We start from the raw sequence: 18,056 nt of genomic DNA, 5'->3' as shown, positions 1-18,056 counted from the left end.
AAATCCCAAAATAGGTTTGGAGAAAGCTCAGAAAAGATTTGATCCGGTTTGGGCAGGAGAGGTACCAACAGGTTGGCATGAAACCTGGGAAGATTTGTGTGAACTGATGCAGAGTGAAGTGAATAGAGCCTAGAGAACAATTTTTATAATAACAACATCATAAAGAAAAACAGTTGTGAAAGATTTGAGAATTCTCATCAACACAATGAGCAGCCATTCCAGACAACTAACGTCCGAAGAATGCCACCCACATTGGTGTAGACTCAAGATGCAGAATGAGACAAGCACTTTTGGATGTGGCTCATGTAGGGATTTGTTGCTTGGCCATGCATATATGTTGTAAGAATTTTGCTTTTCTTCTTTTCAATGTGTGTAGGGAGAGAGGAAGAAAGGGGCTATCGATAGAGATCCACCCTCCTGCCAAAAAGAGAAAGGAACAGACCAGAAGGAATCCTAGACGAGGAGGGCAACTTTTGTAAAAGGTTATTACTGTCCTTTGTGTCCGAATCTTTTGTGACCCCTTTTGGGGTTTTCTTGGCAAAAATACTGGAGTGGCTTGTCATCTACATGACTTGCCCAAAATCACACAGTTCATAAATATCTGAGGTCCCATTTGAACACAAGTCTTCCTGCTTCCAGGTCCAGCCTTCTATCCATTGCACCAGCTAACTGCCCCTTTTTAAGTTACACGTTTATTATATAGTTAAATAAAACAAGCCCTATACAATAGAGATTTGAAATTTTATGTATAATGTCCTTCTGTTCTACAACGCATGTGCAAATGCTATTTTGTTTGGTGTTGGTTAAATTCAAAATAAAAAAACAGTGAAATAGAAAAAGAGACCAGAAAGAAATTAGTTATCAGACTAGAGCATCTGGCTGGTTACATACAAGTGGCCACAACTTAGAAGTGGGTGGGGAAGGGTGGGAGGTGTTAATTAGGGATAGAGTACAATAGTTCTCGGAACCCAGGGCCCAGGAAGGAGCCCAGAGGCTCAGTACCTCAAGCTGAGGTTCAATGATCAGTAAAGCTTTGAAAGCAGTGAAGACATTTGTCTTGGGTCTGCTGGCAAAGGAAGGTCCTTAGCCTGTTTTCAGGTAGAGCTGAGGGTAGACAACCTGACTTGATTTAGGTCAGGGTTTGGATCTTTCATTTATGTAAGCTAGAAAGGCTGGGAAGTCTTTTCCTGGTCCTTTCTCCTCGTCTACACTGGATGTCCAATCATTCTTCACCACCACCACCACTCAGGACCATTGTCTGAACCGGGATGGCTCATATTGCTTCCCAATTTTTCTCCTCTCTTAATCTGACTTCATTTCCCTCCTCCCTATCACTATGACAGTCACAATAGACTGTCACAGTATATTTCTCTTTCCCACAAGATCATAGACCACACACAGGCTCTGACTTAAGAGCTTCCTTTTCTTTGCAAATTTCCTCTTTGCATGTCAACACTACCCCAGAAGTTTCTTGCCTTACACACCCATTCACCACAGACTGAGCTGGGCTGGGTTAGGCTGGATTATACTCTCTTAGGATGGACTTTGGGCTTTGAACTGAGCTGAATTGGACTCTGAGTTTAGCTAGGGTCAAAGGGGTGAGACCAACCTAAACAGCCAGAGTCCTTTTATTTTCTTTTTTTCAAATGTACCATTCCTCTGTCTGTCCCCTGAACTGAGGAAGGAAGATCCAGGTTCCTCAAACCTGGTCTGACTTCCCTATTGTGGTCACAGTTTACTCTCCTGGACTTGGACAGTCACTCAAGAACACAGACATGCTTGACTATGAATAGGAGGCTCATTGAAGGGAGTCAGAGAGATGAAGTCCAATCCAAGTGGTTAGGGGGGTCAAGGGGAGGGGCCAGGTTACTAGGCCGGGAGGCTCAAAACCTAGATGCAGAGCCTCCAAGTACCCAGAATGGAGTCTTCTTTTAGAGTTTCAGTCATGTCCAACTCTTCATGACCCTATTTGGGGTTTTCTTGACAAAAATACTGGAGTGGTTTGCCATTGCCTTCTCCAGTTCATTTTACAGTTGAGGAAACTGGGGCAAATAGAGTTCAGTGACTCACTTAGGGTCTCACAGCTAGTGTGTGTTCTGAGACCAGATTTGAACTCATGAGGAGAAGGCTTCCTGATTCTAAGTCCAGAGGTCTATCCACTGTGCCACCTAGCTGCCCTTCCAGAATGAAGTGGGGAACTGAAAGAATAGAAAGGTTAAGGGCAGGGATGGGGAACCTGCAGTCTCAAGGCCACATGTAGCATTCTAGGTCCTTGGGTGCAGCCTTTAGATCAAGTCCAAGTTTTACTTTTCCTTTTATTAAGGGGATTTGTTCTGTGAAGTTTGGATTCAGTTAAAGGACCACACTTGAGGACCTAAAAGGCCACATATGGCCTCGAGGCCAAAGGTCCCCCACCCCTGGTTAAGGGAATAAACTCCTTTGGAAAAGTGTTCAAAGAAACTTCTGGGATGAAAACATAATAATACAGACACACAACACACATTTTGCTTTTCTAATAAACTCCTGAATTCTTTATTGAACCACAAATAAGAGACATTCACTCCTCTCCCATCTCCTACCACTCTACAGCTATGAGAGGTAATGCTTACCTCATTCCTTACTGGATTCCCCTGGGCTCCAGACCTCACTCCCTCCCAGTAACTGTCAACATTCTCTCTGTACCATCCCTCTCCACCATCTTTCTAGGCTTCTTCCCGGTACCCACTCCTGTCCCTTCACCCCAACCCCCACCCCCTGGAGCCCTTGGGAAACTTCAGTGCAGACCTTCCATGGACAGCATCTGTATTCCCACATTTCTAAGCCCCCTGGGGAATACTCAGCAAGTCCTAAGGCCTCTTTACTGCTCTGGTATCTGTAAATATCAACCAATTAACAAGAATTTATTAAAAACAGATTAAATGAATTACTGAGACATTGAGCATAGCTTGGTATGTTGGAGAGTTGCTCTCAAAGCCAGGAATATTTGGGTTTAACTCCTACCTATGACACATATGTGTGTGTGACTCTGGCAAGTCATTCACCTGGCAGCTCTCTAAGAAAATACATTGCAGAGGTGTTGACCTGCTTTTGTGAGGCACAAGCCTCTCTAGGAGTTTCTGTACTAATGAAACCAGAGACTATTCCTATCCCTGTCCCTACTATGGGCCAGGTACTAATACTACATAGACAAAAATGAAACAGTTCCTGCCTTCAGTGAGCTTACATTCTTAAAAAACAAAGAGATAATGGATGCACATACAAGCAAATACAAAGTCTGTATGCAAACACGAGGTGATTGGGCTCTAGTAGAGGAGACAACAATGACTCTGAGGATCAGAAAAAGCTTCACATAGGAAGTGGCACATGAGCTAAGATGAACAGAAACTACAGATTCTAAAAGTCAATGTTGAGGAGGGAGGGCAATCTAGGCATGGGGCACTACCTGGGCAAAGGCATGGAGATGAGAGATGGGAACAAGGAAGTCGGTTTTTCTGACTCACAGAAGGCACAAAGTGTAGTTAGGTGAAATGTGTGGAAAGGTAGGATATAAGCCGGTTGTGAGGTACAGCTTCCACCAGTCCTGGAGTCAACCTCATTAGGATAAAAATTAGCAGTTGGGCTAGTCATTAATGAGGCCATGGAATCAGGGGATAGAGGCGTGGGGGCAGGTTCTGTCAGAAATACTGTGGTATGTCAGTGCCTCAGTGGGAACAAATGTCCTGAACTGAAGCACAGCTGATGGCTCCTATGGGATCCTGGACAGGTCTTTTTAGGCAAATTCATGACATGAGTTTGTCAAAATATCTTTTTCTTAAAAATCAGGCAGTCTAGAAATTTCACTTTATCAAGATTTTACTGGAGTGTTCCTGCGTTTCCCAGATAATACTCAGTGACTATAAAAGAAGATGAAAATGATGTTCATGGAAAAGACGAAGGTCTGGTGGAAGGAGATAATAATGATGAAAAAAGGGGTTGTTAAATGACTGAAAGAGCTGATGAAGAATGGGGAAGTTAAATTCCTTGAGGGCAGGCTCCATCTCACGCTTGCCTCACAGTGTCTGGCATGGTGCCTGGACCACCTTCACAAAGGCTTGTTGATGGATGATCCTGGTGCCTTCACACCTTGGTCACTGGGGCTGAGGGCAAGTTCCCATCTTCTGCTCCTGACCCATCAGCACTTGAGCCATTGGCTGCAGGGGGCTTTACAGTTCCATCCATGTTTTCCACGAGGGGTTCGCTCTCGTCTTTGAGGTTGTTAGTGGTTGTGCCAGCCTCCAGGTCCTCCAACATCACAGAACCCTGTCTAGACTTCCGCCTACCAAAGAAGGTGGTGAGTGTGGGCCTACGGCCAGTCCCCTCCCCTTCAGGCTTCCCTGTCTCCCCTTCCACTGCTGCTGGCCCAGATGCAGCCTGGTCCTCTGTGACCTGAACTGGTCCAGCCCAAGCATCTCCAGCTCCTTTATGTTTCCCACTCCCCACGAGCATCAGAGCCCCCGTCCTTCTCTTCTGCCTCTGACGCCACAGCAAGAACAGGGCTACCAAGAGAGCTGCCACTAGGACCACCACAACCAGAATTACCAGCAGGGAGTTACCTCCTTCCTGTTTCAATTTGTTTGCAGGAGACACATTGGTCAGTGAGATGGAAGATGTGGAGGTGGTCTGGGACGCCTGGAAACTTCTTGTCACGGTGGAGGTGGTCGTGTAGGCTGAAATGATCTCCGAGGAGGTTGTTTCTTTACTGACCAGAGAGGTATTCTCCTGCTCTGTGATGGAGGCCTCCTCCTCCCTTACGGGGGTATCAGAGGGAAGGGGTGTGGAGAAGGGAGTTGTTGCCATTGTAACAGCATCTGAGACACTAGCAGCCAGAGTGGATGTATGTGTGGCCAGTTCCTGGGTGCTACTAGGGTTTTCCTTATCCACTTGGGGCAGCCCAGAGGTTATGGGAGCCAAAGTGGTAGAGAATGCCACCTCACTAGTAGAAGTGCCATCCGAGGTTATGGGAGCCAAAGTGGTAGAGAATGCCATCTCACTAGTAGAAGTGCCATCCTTGGCCTCTGTTGTCAAGAATGTCACAGGCCCGGCATCCAGGGTTGAAGAGAACATGAGGACCGTGTCTGAATTTGAGGTTTGTAAGGATTCCAGGGACAAGGGAGAGATTGAAGAGCTCAGATCTGAGACGGGCACAGACACTGTATCTGGGAGCGGAGAGGGAGTGGTGACTATTGAGGCCGTGGAGGCCCAGCAGCACTCAGTGAGGATGAGGAGCAAGAACAGAGACAGAGGGGACACCATTGCCATGACAACAGGTAGGCTCTCCCAAGGACCCAGAAAGGTTCACGGGAGTCTGGGAGTCAAGACCTGTGAGGAGAGATAAAAGAGGGGTCTGCAGAGGCCAGAGCACCTTCCCTATTGGGCCCACACCCCAGCAGCTGCCTGGTTGGGTTTGTGGTTCAACGGCTTTTTCCACCCTCAGAAATAATCGGGGTGGAGATGCCCGACACAGAAGCCCTCCCATACACTGAGTGCCTATGGATCTGGCTATGGTGCTGCCTGGGAAGCCCCTCTCCAGCTTGAGACCAATCAAGCCCTTGACCCCCAGTCCCCAGCCCTCCTATCTGCCCCCTTGGAAAAGGATTCTCCTCCTACCTCTGCTCCCTACTCCTGTCTTGAAGGATGGTCCTGGCTTCAGCCTTGCCCAATCACAGCCCTAGCCTTGTCCCAACCATCTTCATTCTTACCTGCTTTGGGAGTTTCTCACAGCTGTAGTTGGAGATCCCAAGGGGAGCGTGGTAGTCTGAGTTGAGACTTTCTCAAACTAAGGCAGATAGGACTTAGCTTGGGGCCCCCCCCAGAAGGGAAGGAAGTGGCCCTAGCTCCACCCCTTATGCGTAGGGGCCCCCACCCCTCCACCCTCAACATCCTGCACCCTTAACCTGCCCCTATCTCAGTGGTGAAAGTGTAAGGCAGTGCCACAGGCTAACTTCTCCTTCCCCTTTGCCAATGTAGCTGGAAATGGGTATTCCTGGGTCCAAGTTGGAGGGACATTCAGATATTGGCTAAAAGACTGGTATGCCTAGGTCTGAACTGGTGGGGAATTTTGGTTCCATGCTAGGAAATGGGGTCTGACCTGGAATAAAAATTGCCTATTTCTGAGCTGAAGGACAGAGATGATTATTGGGGACAGGGAAGGCTCATTAATCTAGAATCAGAAGAGACCTCAGAGGTCATCTAATCTAACCCCCTTATTTTACAAATGAGGAAAGTGAAGCCCGAATTAACTAAGTGACTTGCCGAAGGATACACGTGTGGCAAGTGTCAAAGACAGGACTCAAACCAGGTCCTCCAATGACAAAACCAGTACCAGGCTAGTCTGGATCTGAGCTGACTGTACCTCTGCTAAGGACCAGAGTGATGACGGCTTCAGAAACTCCATCTGCACTGGGAGAGAAGGCTGGGCCCACCTGGGTAGGACTGGGGTACAGAGTTATTTCCTGTGTTTTCGGTCCTTGCCCCACTGCTGATTAGCTACATCCTCCCCTAGGGCTTTCCTCAGCCCTTGACCCCAGATCCTACAGAAAACAGGAGATATGTGATGTGCTTCCCTTTGAAAGAAGAATCTGAGGGGACAGGCTCAAAGAAGACTACAAGCTGAACCCCAGCTACCCAAGCACTCTAGTCAGCTGGATTTGGATCCAGAGGTCCTGGGTTCAAGTCCTGATTCTGCCACTTACTACTTGTATGCCAAAGGGCAAGTCACTTAATCCTCCATTTCTTCATCTGTAAACAAGGGGATGGGGCTAGATGATCTCAAAATCTGTGATCTCATGAGCGCAAAAGGGGCTAATACATCCTGATTCGAGCCCAGCAATGAGTAGGCTGAGGAAACCAGGCCCCAGTGGCTGGGAAGAAATGACATAAGGTCTAATCCCAACTCTACCCCTAACTTACTCTGTGACCTTAGGAAAAGAATGACCTCTCTGAGCTTCAGTTTCCTATAAAAGGGGGGACATTTAATACTTATACTACCTACCTCACAGGGAAAATTTACACAATCTTAAAACTATAATAAATGTTACTACATTATACTCTATTATCATTACTAACCTTCAGTTCTATGACTTCTTCATCTCCATATAGGATGGAACTGAGTAACCAAAACTGCTGTGCTAAGTAGGAGGGAGGCCAAAGTCCCCAGGTAGGCACACAGAGGGTGGGTGGGCTGATAGCACCTTAACACACAGGCAAGACCTCAGGGACAGCAGGACAAACTGCCCCAACCAGGCTAAAGGGGCTGCTTCCTTATGTGGCTGCACCTGGGCAAACTTCATTCAATCTAATGCAAGGAACCCCAGATGGGATGTCGTCCTTGTGCCCCAGATGTTGGGAGTTCACAGTCTGGAGACATTAGACATACTGCACCATCTGAAGAAAATATCCCTCACTGCCTGAACCTCGGAATGTCAGAACCAGTCTCACCCCATTTTGGTAAGGGGGATAGTGGGAGCCAGAGGAGGGAAGGGATCCACCCAAGATCATACATTGAACTGAGTCAGAAGTAAATTGGGAAGTACTGTAGGTCACTGGTTCTCAACATGTGGACCTTTGGGAATGGAAGGAGGAAAGGGAAGGGCTGATTACTGGAAAGAGATTCATCGAACCAAATGATTCAGTGTAACAAACTAAGCCAGGTGAAGAACCTGTAGCCTCAACGACACGTGTCTCTCTGGTCTTCAAATGCAGCCCTTTGACTGGATCAAGCAAACACTTTCAGTAAATTAAGTACATGTTATATTATTCCTTTTCAAACCTATGAAGAGGTTATTGTATAAGATGCAATTTCCTTTTAAAACCTGGCTGAATTCAAAGTAGCCTTTTGTCATTATGTATTCTCCCAACTAAGAGGTATCCATCATGCAGGTACAATCACCTGAGTGGGTATGGGGGGGAGAGGCACATCCCAGAAATGTTGGATGTCAAAAACGGGTATGGATAACCATTTTCTTATACTAAAAAGATTACAGAGTACTGTAGAAAAGAGAATCTCTTCGAGATACAGTGTGAAAGACTGGCTTGTGGGAAAGACCTATTTTGTTCATGAGTTGCTGTCTGTGTTTCCAGCAAAGAAGTGTTAGATAGCTGTAGATTAGCTAAGAATGTAGCCTTTTAAGGAGGCTTCCAGATTGGCTGAGGAGCCTGGAATTTTTAGACTGAACCAATCGATTCAATCTCAAGAGCCTAAATGGGGGCCTTCTGGGATAGAAAATACTCTCCTTGGGGCCCATGGCCAAGAAAGCACAAGCTAGGTATAAATACCTTACAAATACCCAGTACGGGATTGGGCAGGTCTTTCCTAGTGACATCTAATGACTCTGCTGTGGTCTGTTCTTTCTGAACTTCTGTTCTTTCTCCTTGTTAAGAATGTCCCTGAAAACTGTTCCTTTGTGAGATAGAGTGTAAGGGGGTAGGAGTGGAGGATGGGGTGAAGAGCAGAAACGAAGCCAGGGCATCCAGTTCCAGGGGAAGATCTCTGAACCAGGGCCCAAGCCAGTTCAGAGTCTGGAAAGGTCCAGGATACTCAGGCTCAAAAGAGTTTACTTAGAAAGTAAGCTTCCTTGCTGTATGTGGGACTCAATACTACCAGTTTTGAAATTATGTAAATAGTGACTAAAATATCCACACCCTGTCATCCAGGGATTCCATCATTAGGCTTATATCTAAAGGAAGACATTGAATTAAATATTTATAACAGCACTTTTTGTGAGAGCAAAGAATTGGCAACAAAACAGATGCCTATTGATTGGGGAATGGTTAAACAAACTGTGGCACATGAATGTAACAGAATATTACTGCGCTATAAGAAATGGTGAATGTGGCAGCCTGCAGAGATGTCCTGATGAAGAGTGAAGTAAGCAGAGCCAAGAAAGGAGTACACATAATGACTAAGGGGAAAGAGGAGCCACACAAAAAAGCTACCAAGTATGAGTGTGACTCAAAAGAAGAAATACACAACAGCTCTCCCTTTTGCCAAAGAGGACGTCCGTAAGTGTGCAACGGAGCATCCTGACAGGCCAATTCTCCCCTACCCTTCTTTTGTCTGTAAAAAAACGTTTGTTGTATGACACAGCCTTCTGACAAAGGGAAGGGTATTGTGTAGTTACGGTGACATAGAAAACAAAAGACATCAATAAAAGCTATTTTTTAAAAAGAAAGTTTCCTGTCGGGATGGGTTCATTTTTTATCTTTTTATTTCCAATGCCTAGCATAGGGCAGGCTTGCTGGTTAACTGGGGGTTCAGTGACATTCAGGGAAAATATAGCTGTAATAAACAGCAAAACCTGAAGGCTCTGTAGCTGAAGCAGGATTTCAGAGGAGCTGTGGGAAGCTAAGGTGAGCTAGGCCTTTTACAGCCTCATTCATATACCTCAACTGTCTTGCCCTACCTTGTCAACTCTTCAACTCCAACATTATTTTTTCCCCTTCCCTTGATTTTTTCCCACTGTGCTTAACTACAAAGTCTAATACAGGGGCCTTAAAGTATAGAACACTTATAACAATCTTATATATGGGGGGAGGAGGAAATACTGCAAAGAGGTCCTTAAAAATGTGGAATGGTTAACTTAGAGGAAAGTATTGAAAATGGTGAAATTTCAGGCACAGGGACTGGGTTGGGGATTTTTTTTTTGGAGAGGCAAGTACAGGGTGCTGGTGATGGTATTATCCACCCTCCCCAGGTTATCAGCCTTGGTATCTTCATGTACTACCCCCCCCTCCCCAACATCCAACCAACTGCTCAGTCTTGTCAGTTTTCCACATTGATATACATTTGGTTCCCTTTCACCTATACCGAAATAGCCTCCCAATTAGTCTCCCGACTTCTGGTCTCTCCCCTCACCCATTCAGCCTCCATATAGCTACTAAATTAAACTTCCTAAAGCACAGCTTTGACCACATTCTTTATTCCTCTGTTCTTGGTGCTACAGCGGTTCCCTCCTGCTTTAGTCCTGATCAAAATCTGATTACTAGACCCAGATGGCTCTGGCGGAGAAAGTGAGGCTGGTGACTTTGCACAGCCCTCCCTCACTCAAATCCAATTCAGTTTCGAGTCATGTCATCGACTCCCTGATGTTATGGTCCTCTTCGATCAGACATTTAAAGCCCTTCACAACACGGCCCCAGACTTAACTTTCCATACTTATTTGGCATTAACTTTTCTTGCTCACTATGCCCACTTGCCATTCCCCAAACACATATTCCATCTCATGCGTGGGACATCCTCAGTCCTTACCCTCCAACTCCTGGAATCCCGAATTCTCTTTAAGGCTCAGCTCAGGTGTCAATTCCCAAGGTCTTTGCCAATCCTCCCCAGTTACATTGTATAGACATTGTATTTATTTGTGTGATGGTACATCCCCCAGAAGAATATAAGCTCTTTTAAAAGCAAAGACTGCTTCACTTAATGACTGCATAGCCAATCACTACCTGGTGGGCTAGTTAACCCTGTTAAGTAACTAAGGTCTCATTCACAGCTGGAGGTGAAGGGAGCAGGGAGGCAGGAGTCTGTACCCCACCATCTTCAGAAAACAGGAGGCCCTTGGACCCAAAAGAGAACCTTGGCATTATTTCACTATTTTCTGACTAAGGGAGGAAGGGAATGAAGGAAAACAAGTGGAAGCATCAGGTCCAACTCTAATGGGGATTTATAAGAGTAATCTTGGGTAAATCCCTTCTCATAGATTTTTCCAATCTACAAAAAGAGGGAATTGGCCTGGTTTAGGTCAATGAGGCCTCTTTCAAATCCAGCATTGAATGTTCTAGGATTCTTCCCTCCCCATTCTCCCCTCCACCTGCCCTAGTCTTCCATTTCTGACCCAAATTAAGGTAAGAAGAATGAAAAAAAAAAACCAAACCAATTCCCTTGACAAAGAATCTTAAAGTGTTACAGTAAGTCACAAGCACTTTAAGGTTTACAAAGTGCATTCCCCACAACAACCCTGTGAGGTAGGTAGTATGATTATCCCCAATGTATGATAAGGAGACTGAGGCTCAGGGAAGAAACTAGAATTAGGCAGGTCTATAGCCAGGCAGTTTGAGATTCAAACGTGGGTATCCTGACTAAAGCTCAGGCCTCCCTCATGGGAACCTGGTACTAGATCCAGGTTCACAGATGTGGACACAGGCCCAGAGAGAAGGAAATCACATATATATATATACACACTCATAGTCATAGACTGGTCAGTATCAAAGTTGGGATGGAACTCCTGGGAGGCCTGATCTAGGGGAGTTGAGAAATGAGGAGGCGAGGGGAGGCCCACCATAGACCAGAATATTGTGATTTAGGAACAGAGGCTCATTCTGACCAGCCTGAGGCAGCAGCCCCGCTCTAGGGTGGAGAACAAAGGGAAATCAGGCTATTTGTGGAACTATGCCCTCTCCCTTCCCCCCACATTGGACACCCCTTTTACACAACTAGAAATTTTTATTGAGACAGGAAATGGTGCCCCCCAAGACTGGTACCATTCCCCCCCCACCCCAACTACGGTCCATACAAGCCCCAGACTAACCCCAGGGCCTCTTCCTCAGACCGTAGCCTGGAAGTACTTGCCGCAGCCTTCTTCCTCTACCCGAAAAATAAAAACAGGTTCAGAAATAGAGACCAAAATCTATACGTTTGGAGTTGTAGAACTGGCCTTCGGGGGGATCCAACTTCCGGCAATAAACACCATCTGGGAAATAGCCTTCATCTGCCCAGGCCTAGAGGGAAAGGGAAGAAGAGAGGTATGGGGGGAGGGGAGGGAGGGAGGGTGGTGTTGGTGGTAATATACCTAATCCAAAGATAGGGAACTAGGGGGGAAAGTAGGTAGGGTTTGGGGAAAACGGGAATCCTTACCTGCATCTGGGCACTGGTGAAAGGCCCATAGAGTTCTGCATCACTTGTGTTTTCCCATTTATATTCCCACATCACATCAGCTAAGCCATCTCCCAAGGCAGCTGCTTCTAGAAGGACAACCAGAGAAGACCTTCTCAGGTAATTGCCCTGTTCCTTCTGAGCCTGAGGTCACTCCATCTGTCTCTGTCTCCCCTTATCATCCCATCACACTTCATCCTTCCATATAAACTCAAATCCCACACAGCCATCCACAGATCCCAGACTTCTTCCACTCAGCTCTGCCCCTCACACCTCCACCTGGTCCCCACATCCTCTCCAAATGGGTTCCCCGTCTCCTTCTGGTATCTTTTCAGAATCTGTATCATTCCAAGTCTCTATGGCCCTAAAAAGGAATCTACGTCCCAACCCTTCAACCCTCACCTCCTCCTTGGGCTGGGGTTGGGGTCTCCAGCTCCCCCTCCCCAACCTCTTCAGCAAACATGTCCAGGACAGGACGAGGTGCTGTGTCTGGCAGCCCTGGAGTGCGGCCACCCAGTGCTTTCAGCCTCACAGCAAGCCGTTCCCTGGTCTCCTGGTATACTCCATGGTTGCCCCGGGCAACCATCTGGTCAGCCAATCCTGACAGCCGGTCTAATCGTTGTGGGGAATTTGGTCGCTGGGGTCCATCGCCACCCTTCCGGGCACCCAGACGCCTCAGTGCCCCAGCAACTGTCTCCCCTGGCAACAACATCTCCAAGAGACCCTCTAAGAGGGCCTGAGGGCCCAGTGGAGTCTGACCAGGGCTATCATCCTCTGAATCTGAGGCAAGGGGCTGGCCTGGAGGACGCTCCCGGATCTTCACCTGAGATGAGATAGGACAAGTTATTTTCTTAAACCTTTTGGCCTTATCCCTCCTAGGATCCAGACATAATGCTCTCTCTAGTCCCTGTTCCCAATCTGGGCACCCCCACCAGTCTTGGTCTCTAACCCATTTCACAAACTAAATATATCACTCCCCATCCAGGACCCAAGTCTCCTGGCCTAGGGCCCCTAACCCAGTCAATGTTGTCCAGCCAGCTGTCTCGAATCTGGGCATCCCGGTGCAGAAAGTAGTTGCCATCTGAATCAAAGTGGCCCTCTTCCATCTCCTCCTGCAGGTTGAAGGGTGTGATACGCACACCACCCTCACTTGGGAGTGTGGCCGCCTCCTGACCTGGATGAATGGATACCCAGAATTGTGCAAGAAAAAGGGAAGCAACACCTAAATCCTATTGCCTCGTCACTTCTCTGCTCAAAAATCTTTATTTTCTTCTGATTGACTACTGAGCAAAGTCCAGAGTCTTTTGCCCAATAGCATTCAGGGTTCTCCGTCCGGCATTACCCTATCTTCTCTGACTTAGCTTATATTACTTGCTTCCATGAAGTCTATGCTTCAGTCTATCTCCTCTGTTCTCTGAGCTTTCACTCAGACACTCTATACTTCTCTCTTGGCCTACAGAAGTCCTGGCCATCCTTTAAAGTCCAACTCAAACAACATTTTCTGCATGGAGCTTTCCATGATACTCTAGTCTGTAATGGTCTTCCCCCTTGAACCCTCACATACCACCTTTTGTATCTCTTTAATGCACATATTAATATCACGTACTATATGGTACCACTATTAAGCTGTGAGCTTTCTTAAAGCTGAAGCTGTGTCTGACCTAAACTTAATTATCTTCTCTCCCTGCCTTCCCCCACCATATCTTGACCACTACTAGGCACAGACCAGTATTTTTATTAAAAATATCTTCTGGGAAGAATCTGCCTTCAAATTCCAAGAATCAAGCCTGAAGCTGAGGAGGATGTAGGGAGAAGAGTCAAGACCCCTTAGGCCCCACGGTCTCACCTTCCACATCTTCTGAGGCTAGGATGACATACTTGCTAGAACCATCTTCATCATCATCATCTTCCTCATCACTGTCCAAAGAATGTTTGCCTTTGAACCGGCTCCCAGGGCCCCCTGCTCCTGTCACAGGATCCACCAGCTACAGGCAGAAATAGGGTTAGATGCAGGAGACCCCAGTGCTAAGAAGTCCAGCATTGTTTAGTCCCTCCCAACCCCACTCAGCCATTCTCACCCTGCCCCACCTTCTTTTTGGGGAGATCCTCTCCATCCTCTTCAGCTCCCACATCCTGGAAGGTCACTCTCCGCTTGGGCATGGTGGGACTTGCAAGATGGGATCGGGTCCTTCCCAGGAGCTGAGCAAAAAGGAGCCCCAGGGTCAGGAAGCTCTAAAACAGGGTGATGTATTTCATGGGGCTTGGCGGTTCAGAATTCACTTCCTGGGGGACAGCACACTACGTCCTTTGGCCTGGGGTGTTTCAGTCTCCGAGGTCAACAAGGAAAGGGAGGGAAGGGGGGGAGGGCTTGCATCTCAGCCTCCTGGAAGCTCCCATGACCCTTGACTGTGGGGGGAGGGGGGAGGGGCGGGACTGGAGTTCCTTAGACTTGGGGAAAGGTGGGGGAGGGGCAAGAGTTCAGAGGGCGCCCCCCTTAGCATCTGAGGCCTTCATCCTTTCCCGGAGGATGGATGTCTTCTATTCCCGAGCCACCTTCACTTTGGGTGACAGGGGATTCCCCTCGGCCGCACACATTCGAGACCCTACCACTCCACGCCCGACCCCGTGGGCCCTTCCACCGCTGGGGTCCATTGCAGGAAGCCCAGCCCTCAGTACACCCCGACCCTAAACCCTCCTCAACTCCCGGTCCATCCCTTACAAGCGCCCCCGCCCCTCCTTTCTCTTAATATGTAAATGAGTCGATGGAACCCCGCGGGGATTCGGGGCTCACTCCGCGTGCGCGCCCTCACCTGGGGCTCCAGGGAGGGGATAGGAAAGGAGGGAAAGGAGGGGGGCGGGGGAAAAGGAACGCTATAGCCGGGCTACATCCAGGGCAGCGCTCAGGAGTCAACCGGAAGAGATTCCCCGGAAGGCGGAGAAACTTCCCGGAAGTGGCTTCACTCGCTTTGAAAGACTTCCTTGGGAAAGAGGGCGGAAATAAGAAACTAGAGGCCGTGAGGATGACGTCACTCCGTGGGCTGAGGGAATGGCAGTGAGGGCGGAATTTGCGACTAAGTGATCGGAAGTAGCTTCTATCAGTCTGGGCAGTATTGAGCTGGAGGAGTACTGAGGGCGGAAGTAGTGTGTGCTCCGAAGGGACGCAGAAAAGGAGTGGGCTAGGGCATGAGGGAGGGGGAGGCCGATGAGAAAGATGCATCCCCGATTGCCCTTGCCTAAGCCTGAACCAGAATAAAAGGTTCTCGGGGTTCCGTCCTTCCTTCCGAGAGAAAACCATCCTCTCTCCCTCCTGTCCCCTTCCCCAGCGGCACTCTGAGGACAGGGACACAGATTTCAGCTTCGGCTCTCCTTAGGGGAAACCTAGGGAATCCCCGTTAATTCTCTAATCACCTCCAGTCTTCTCTGAAAACCTAGCTCCCTCTAGGACCCAGAGGGAAGTCCCTTTTCGCTCTAGGGCCTGGCCTGGGGCCCATCCCTCGGAGGATTTCCTGGTTCCTGTGGTGGGGTGGGAGCCATCGAGAGACAGGCCACCGACCGCCCCGCCCCCGCACCTGTTCCACCGACCCAGAGCGGAGGGGCCCTCCCGCCCCCGGCTCTCAGGTAGGCCCAGGGTGGAGCCAGGGCGCCCCAGCACCAGCATCGCGTAAGGCTGGAGCCCCAGGGCCCCCCCCCGCCGAAGTGCCCCCGCCAGGGCGCAGGTGACCACCTTGCTCACTCGCACCGCAAGCACTGGGGGTACCAAGGGCAGCTCGGGGCCCTGGTGGGAGTTACCGGTGGGATGTCAAAGCTGATCTGTCTCGTGTTCGGATAGAATCTCCACGAAGGCAGCCACAGGCTTCTCCCCAGAGGACCCAGGGCACGACACTCGCCCCTGCTCCACCCACCCCATGGTTACTGTCCCCCCACGGCCCCTCCTCAGGTTTGGCTACCATGAAACTGCACCGGAAACCAGTGCTCAGCTACCTTCGGGGAACGGGAGCCCGGGCCCCAGACCGGGAGGGCCTCTTGCTGAAGAAAGGGAGCCGCAATTCCAGCTACCAACGCCGCTGGTTCATCCTCCGCGGGAATCTCCTCTACTACCTGGAGCACCAGGGGGATCGGGCCCCCCTGGGGCTCATCTTGTTGGACAACTGCCGGGTGGAGCCCCGGGCCAGCGCCAGCGAGCCCTACGCCTTCGGCATCCTGGCCTCGGCCGAAGGCGGCCGCTGCTACAAACTGGCGGCGCAGACACAGGAGGATTTGGAGGGCTGGCTCCAGGCCCTGGTCTGGGCCGGATGGAGCCAGCTGTGGGAGCTCCTGCGGCCCCTACAGGAGGAGTATCAAAGAGTGTGCCAGGAAGCCGGCGTGGAAGCCCAGGCCCCCCCGCAGGAAGACCGGGTTCGGGGCCTCCCCTGCTCTCCAGCCCCCTCTGGCTTCCTGGAGCTGCACCAGCGCTTCGGGGAAGAGATCCAGGCCCTGGCCAGGTCCAGGGCCACCAGGAGGCAGGAGCTCATGGAGTTTGGGTGAGGGAGGAACCAGCATCCTGGGCTTGGGGGGACAGGAAGAATGCGGCAGGTCTGAGAGCCCGTCAATAAAAGTCCCAAAGCCAAGCGTTCATCTGATCAGTGCCTATTGTAAATCTATCCACTCCATCCCTGTGCCCCCCCAGCCTCCAAAAAAATAACCAGGCAAGAGTCAGGTGTAGGGCAGGACAGTAGGTTTGTTCTTTCCTGGTTCCACAAAGCTCTGTACAATTGCAGGGTGGGAGAGGAAGGGGGGCATTGCAGTAGGGGAAGTGAGGGGGCAGAAAGAGAATGTAAACATGAGGGCCCCCCCACCCCCTTAGAGAACAGAGAGGACACCCAACCCAAAGAGGGGCAAGAGGTTCAAGGAACAAAAAAAGGTAGGAGAGAATGGACAAAATTAGAAAGGGAGCAAGAAGGGTGTGTGAGACTGGAAGATGTGGTAGAAAGAGTCTGTGAGGAGAAGCAGCTAGAAATGGGACCAAAAGGCAAGCAGTCTAGCTGAGGGACTCTTCCTGCTGCAGATCAACTCCCCTTAAACCAATGAACAGAGCAAGAGGGGAAGGAGAGACTGACCCCCCCCCCCAGGGTCCTGTGTACATCATTACAATGCAGAGACATCAGATATATATATTATATATATATGCATATATATATATATATAATATAGAGAGAGGCCCCTCCACCTCCCAGTCTGGCACAGAGGGGAGATGTAGGGAGATGGTTAAGGCTTGAGGAAGAGAAGAGGCTCATCCAGCTCTTGTGGAATTGGGAAGCTAAATCACCAAGAGTGAAAATCTAGGAACAGCCAAGGCCCATCTTCAAAAGTCCACTCATGCTGGAAGAAGGTGTGAAGAGGTTAGATCAGCAAGAGGGGGAAAAGAAGGAATTAGTTGTTCCCTGGAAAGAACAACTTAGTAAGGTAAAGGAGAAACTTAATGGAGTCAGGAAAGGAAGAACACTGGTTGAGTGGAATAGGAAAAGGGGGGGCACTCAGGGCTCACTGCACATTGTCTCATGAAATGCTGCTTAATTTGGGGTCTCGAGCCCACTAGAAGGGCTGGCTTGGGGGGCAGGGTCCAGCAACAGCTGAGGAAAATATCGGGCCAGTTCCAGATGATGGAACAAGGCCCGCCGAGGGTTCTGGGGAAACAGCACTAGCTCCTTCTGCTTCTGTTGAGATATGGCCACTTATACCAAGATGGAGAGAAACGGCCTTCTCTAGGAGAGAATATTACTGACCAAGTAGAATGAAAGGAGACCTATGGCTGGCTCCCTGAGTCTGGGAGGTCAAGGGAGTGCAGAGGGCAGGCAATGAAGTTCATCACGGTGAAGGGAAGCCCCAGCATGGAAGGGACAGAAGGTTAGAAGTAAGCATCCTGTCGTGCCCCAGCTGCTGAGTTCCCATCCCCTCCATCTTGTGGGGGTGGAGGACTGTCAGCCTTCCTTCGAAGGGACATCTTCCGTCCCTGGGCCTTCTTCTCTTGTTTCTGCCTCTCCTTTTCCCGTTCCTTTTCCTGTTTCTGTCTCTCCTTCTCCTGTTTCTGCCGCTCCTTCTCCTGCTTCTGAAGCTCCTTCTCCTGTTTCTGCCGCTCCTTCTCCTGCTTCTGAAGCTCCTTCTCCTGCTTCTG

The 18,056-nt window shown here is 49.3% G+C and overlaps 4 protein-coding genes across 6 annotated transcripts in view; 1 reads left to right on the top strand and 3 right to left on the bottom strand.

Moving 5' to 3' along the window:
* Positions 1–2,518: 2,518 nt before the first annotated feature.
* SPN (sialophorin) lies at positions 2,519–6,647 on the bottom strand. The gene is made up of 2 exons (XM_069084690.1): positions 5,739–6,647; positions 2,519–5,358 (listed from the first exon to the last, which is right to left on the bottom strand). The coding sequence occupies exon 2, from the start codon at positions 5,296–5,298 to the stop codon at positions 4,117–4,119; it is 1,182 nt and encodes a 393-aa protein (XP_068940791.1). The 5' UTR covers positions 5,299–5,358; positions 5,739–6,647; the 3' UTR covers positions 2,519–4,116.
* A 4,263-nt stretch (positions 6,648–10,910) lies between these two features.
* On the bottom strand, positions 10,911–16,028 carry CD2BP2 (CD2 cytoplasmic tail binding protein 2). Of its 3 annotated transcripts, none has more exons than XM_069084698.1 (7): positions 15,887–16,028; positions 13,994–14,104; positions 13,752–13,890; positions 12,922–13,079; positions 12,308–12,728; positions 11,888–11,994; positions 10,911–11,751 (listed from the first exon to the last, which is right to left on the bottom strand). In XM_069084698.1, exons 2-7 carry the CDS (start codon positions 14,063–14,065, stop codon positions 11,641–11,643), a joined length of 1,008 nt encoding a protein of 335 aa, XP_068940799.1. In that variant the 5' UTR covers positions 14,066–14,104; positions 15,887–16,028; the 3' UTR covers positions 10,911–11,640. The 3 variants fall into 3 exon arrangements, with proteins under 3 accessions (XP_068940799.1, XP_068940798.1, XP_068940800.1); XM_069084697.1 differs by lacking the exon at positions 15,887–16,028 and adding an exon at positions 14,716–14,869; XM_069084699.1 differs by lacking the exon at positions 15,887–16,028 and adding an exon at positions 14,625–14,764.
* LOC138158611 (sesquipedalian-1-like) lies at positions 15,026–16,524 on the top strand. The gene is made up of 2 exons (XM_069084704.1): positions 15,026–15,523; positions 15,843–16,524. The coding sequence occupies exon 2, from the start codon at positions 15,854–15,856 to the stop codon at positions 16,427–16,429; it is 576 nt and encodes a 191-aa protein (XP_068940805.1). The 5' UTR covers positions 15,026–15,523; positions 15,843–15,853; the 3' UTR covers positions 16,430–16,524.
* An 80-nt stretch (positions 16,525–16,604) lies between these two features.
* The window catches only part of TBC1D10B (TBC1 domain family member 10B), a 7,882-nt gene continuing 6,430 nt past the window's right edge, over positions 16,605–18,056 (bottom strand). The window contains exon 9 of the mRNA XM_069084679.1: positions 16,605–18,056. This exon is cut by the window's right edge and continues 426 nt beyond it. Coding sequence (XP_068940780.1) covers positions 17,790–18,056 — 267 coding nt within the window. The 3' untranslated portion in view covers positions 16,605–17,789.

Source organism: Petaurus breviceps, unplaced genomic scaffold (assembly GCF_028583685.1).
Source record: "Petaurus breviceps papuanus isolate PSGF00001 unplaced genomic scaffold, PetGlider_PUasm1.0 175, whole genome shotgun sequence".
Classification (NCBI taxonomy): domain Eukaryota; kingdom Metazoa; phylum Chordata; class Mammalia; order Diprotodontia; family Petauridae; genus Petaurus; species Petaurus breviceps.
The sequence above is the reverse complement of the archived record's forward strand: the minus strand, read 5'-3'. Positions and strand labels throughout refer to the sequence as shown.

Coding starts and splice junctions, on each gene's coding strand:
- CD2BP2 (XM_069084698.1), bottom strand. CDS start 14,065: ATGCCCAAGCGGAGAGTGACCTTCCAGGATGTGGGAGCTGAAGAGGAT. Junction 13,891..13,993: donor AGGATCTCCCCAAAAAGAAG/GTGGGGCAGGGT, acceptor TTCTGCCTGTAG/CTGGTGGATCCTGTGACAGG. Junction 11,995..12,307: donor AACCCCAGCCCAAGGAGGAG/GTGAGGGTTGAA, acceptor TTGTCCTTCTAG/AAGCAGCTGCCTTGGGAGAT.
- SPN (XM_069084690.1), bottom strand. CDS start 5,298: ATGGCAATGGTGTCCCCTCTGTCTCTGTTCTTGCTCCTCATCCTCACT.
- LOC138158611 (XM_069084704.1), top strand. CDS start 15,854: ATGAAACTGCACCGGAAACCAGTGCTCAGCTACCTTCGGGGAACGGGA.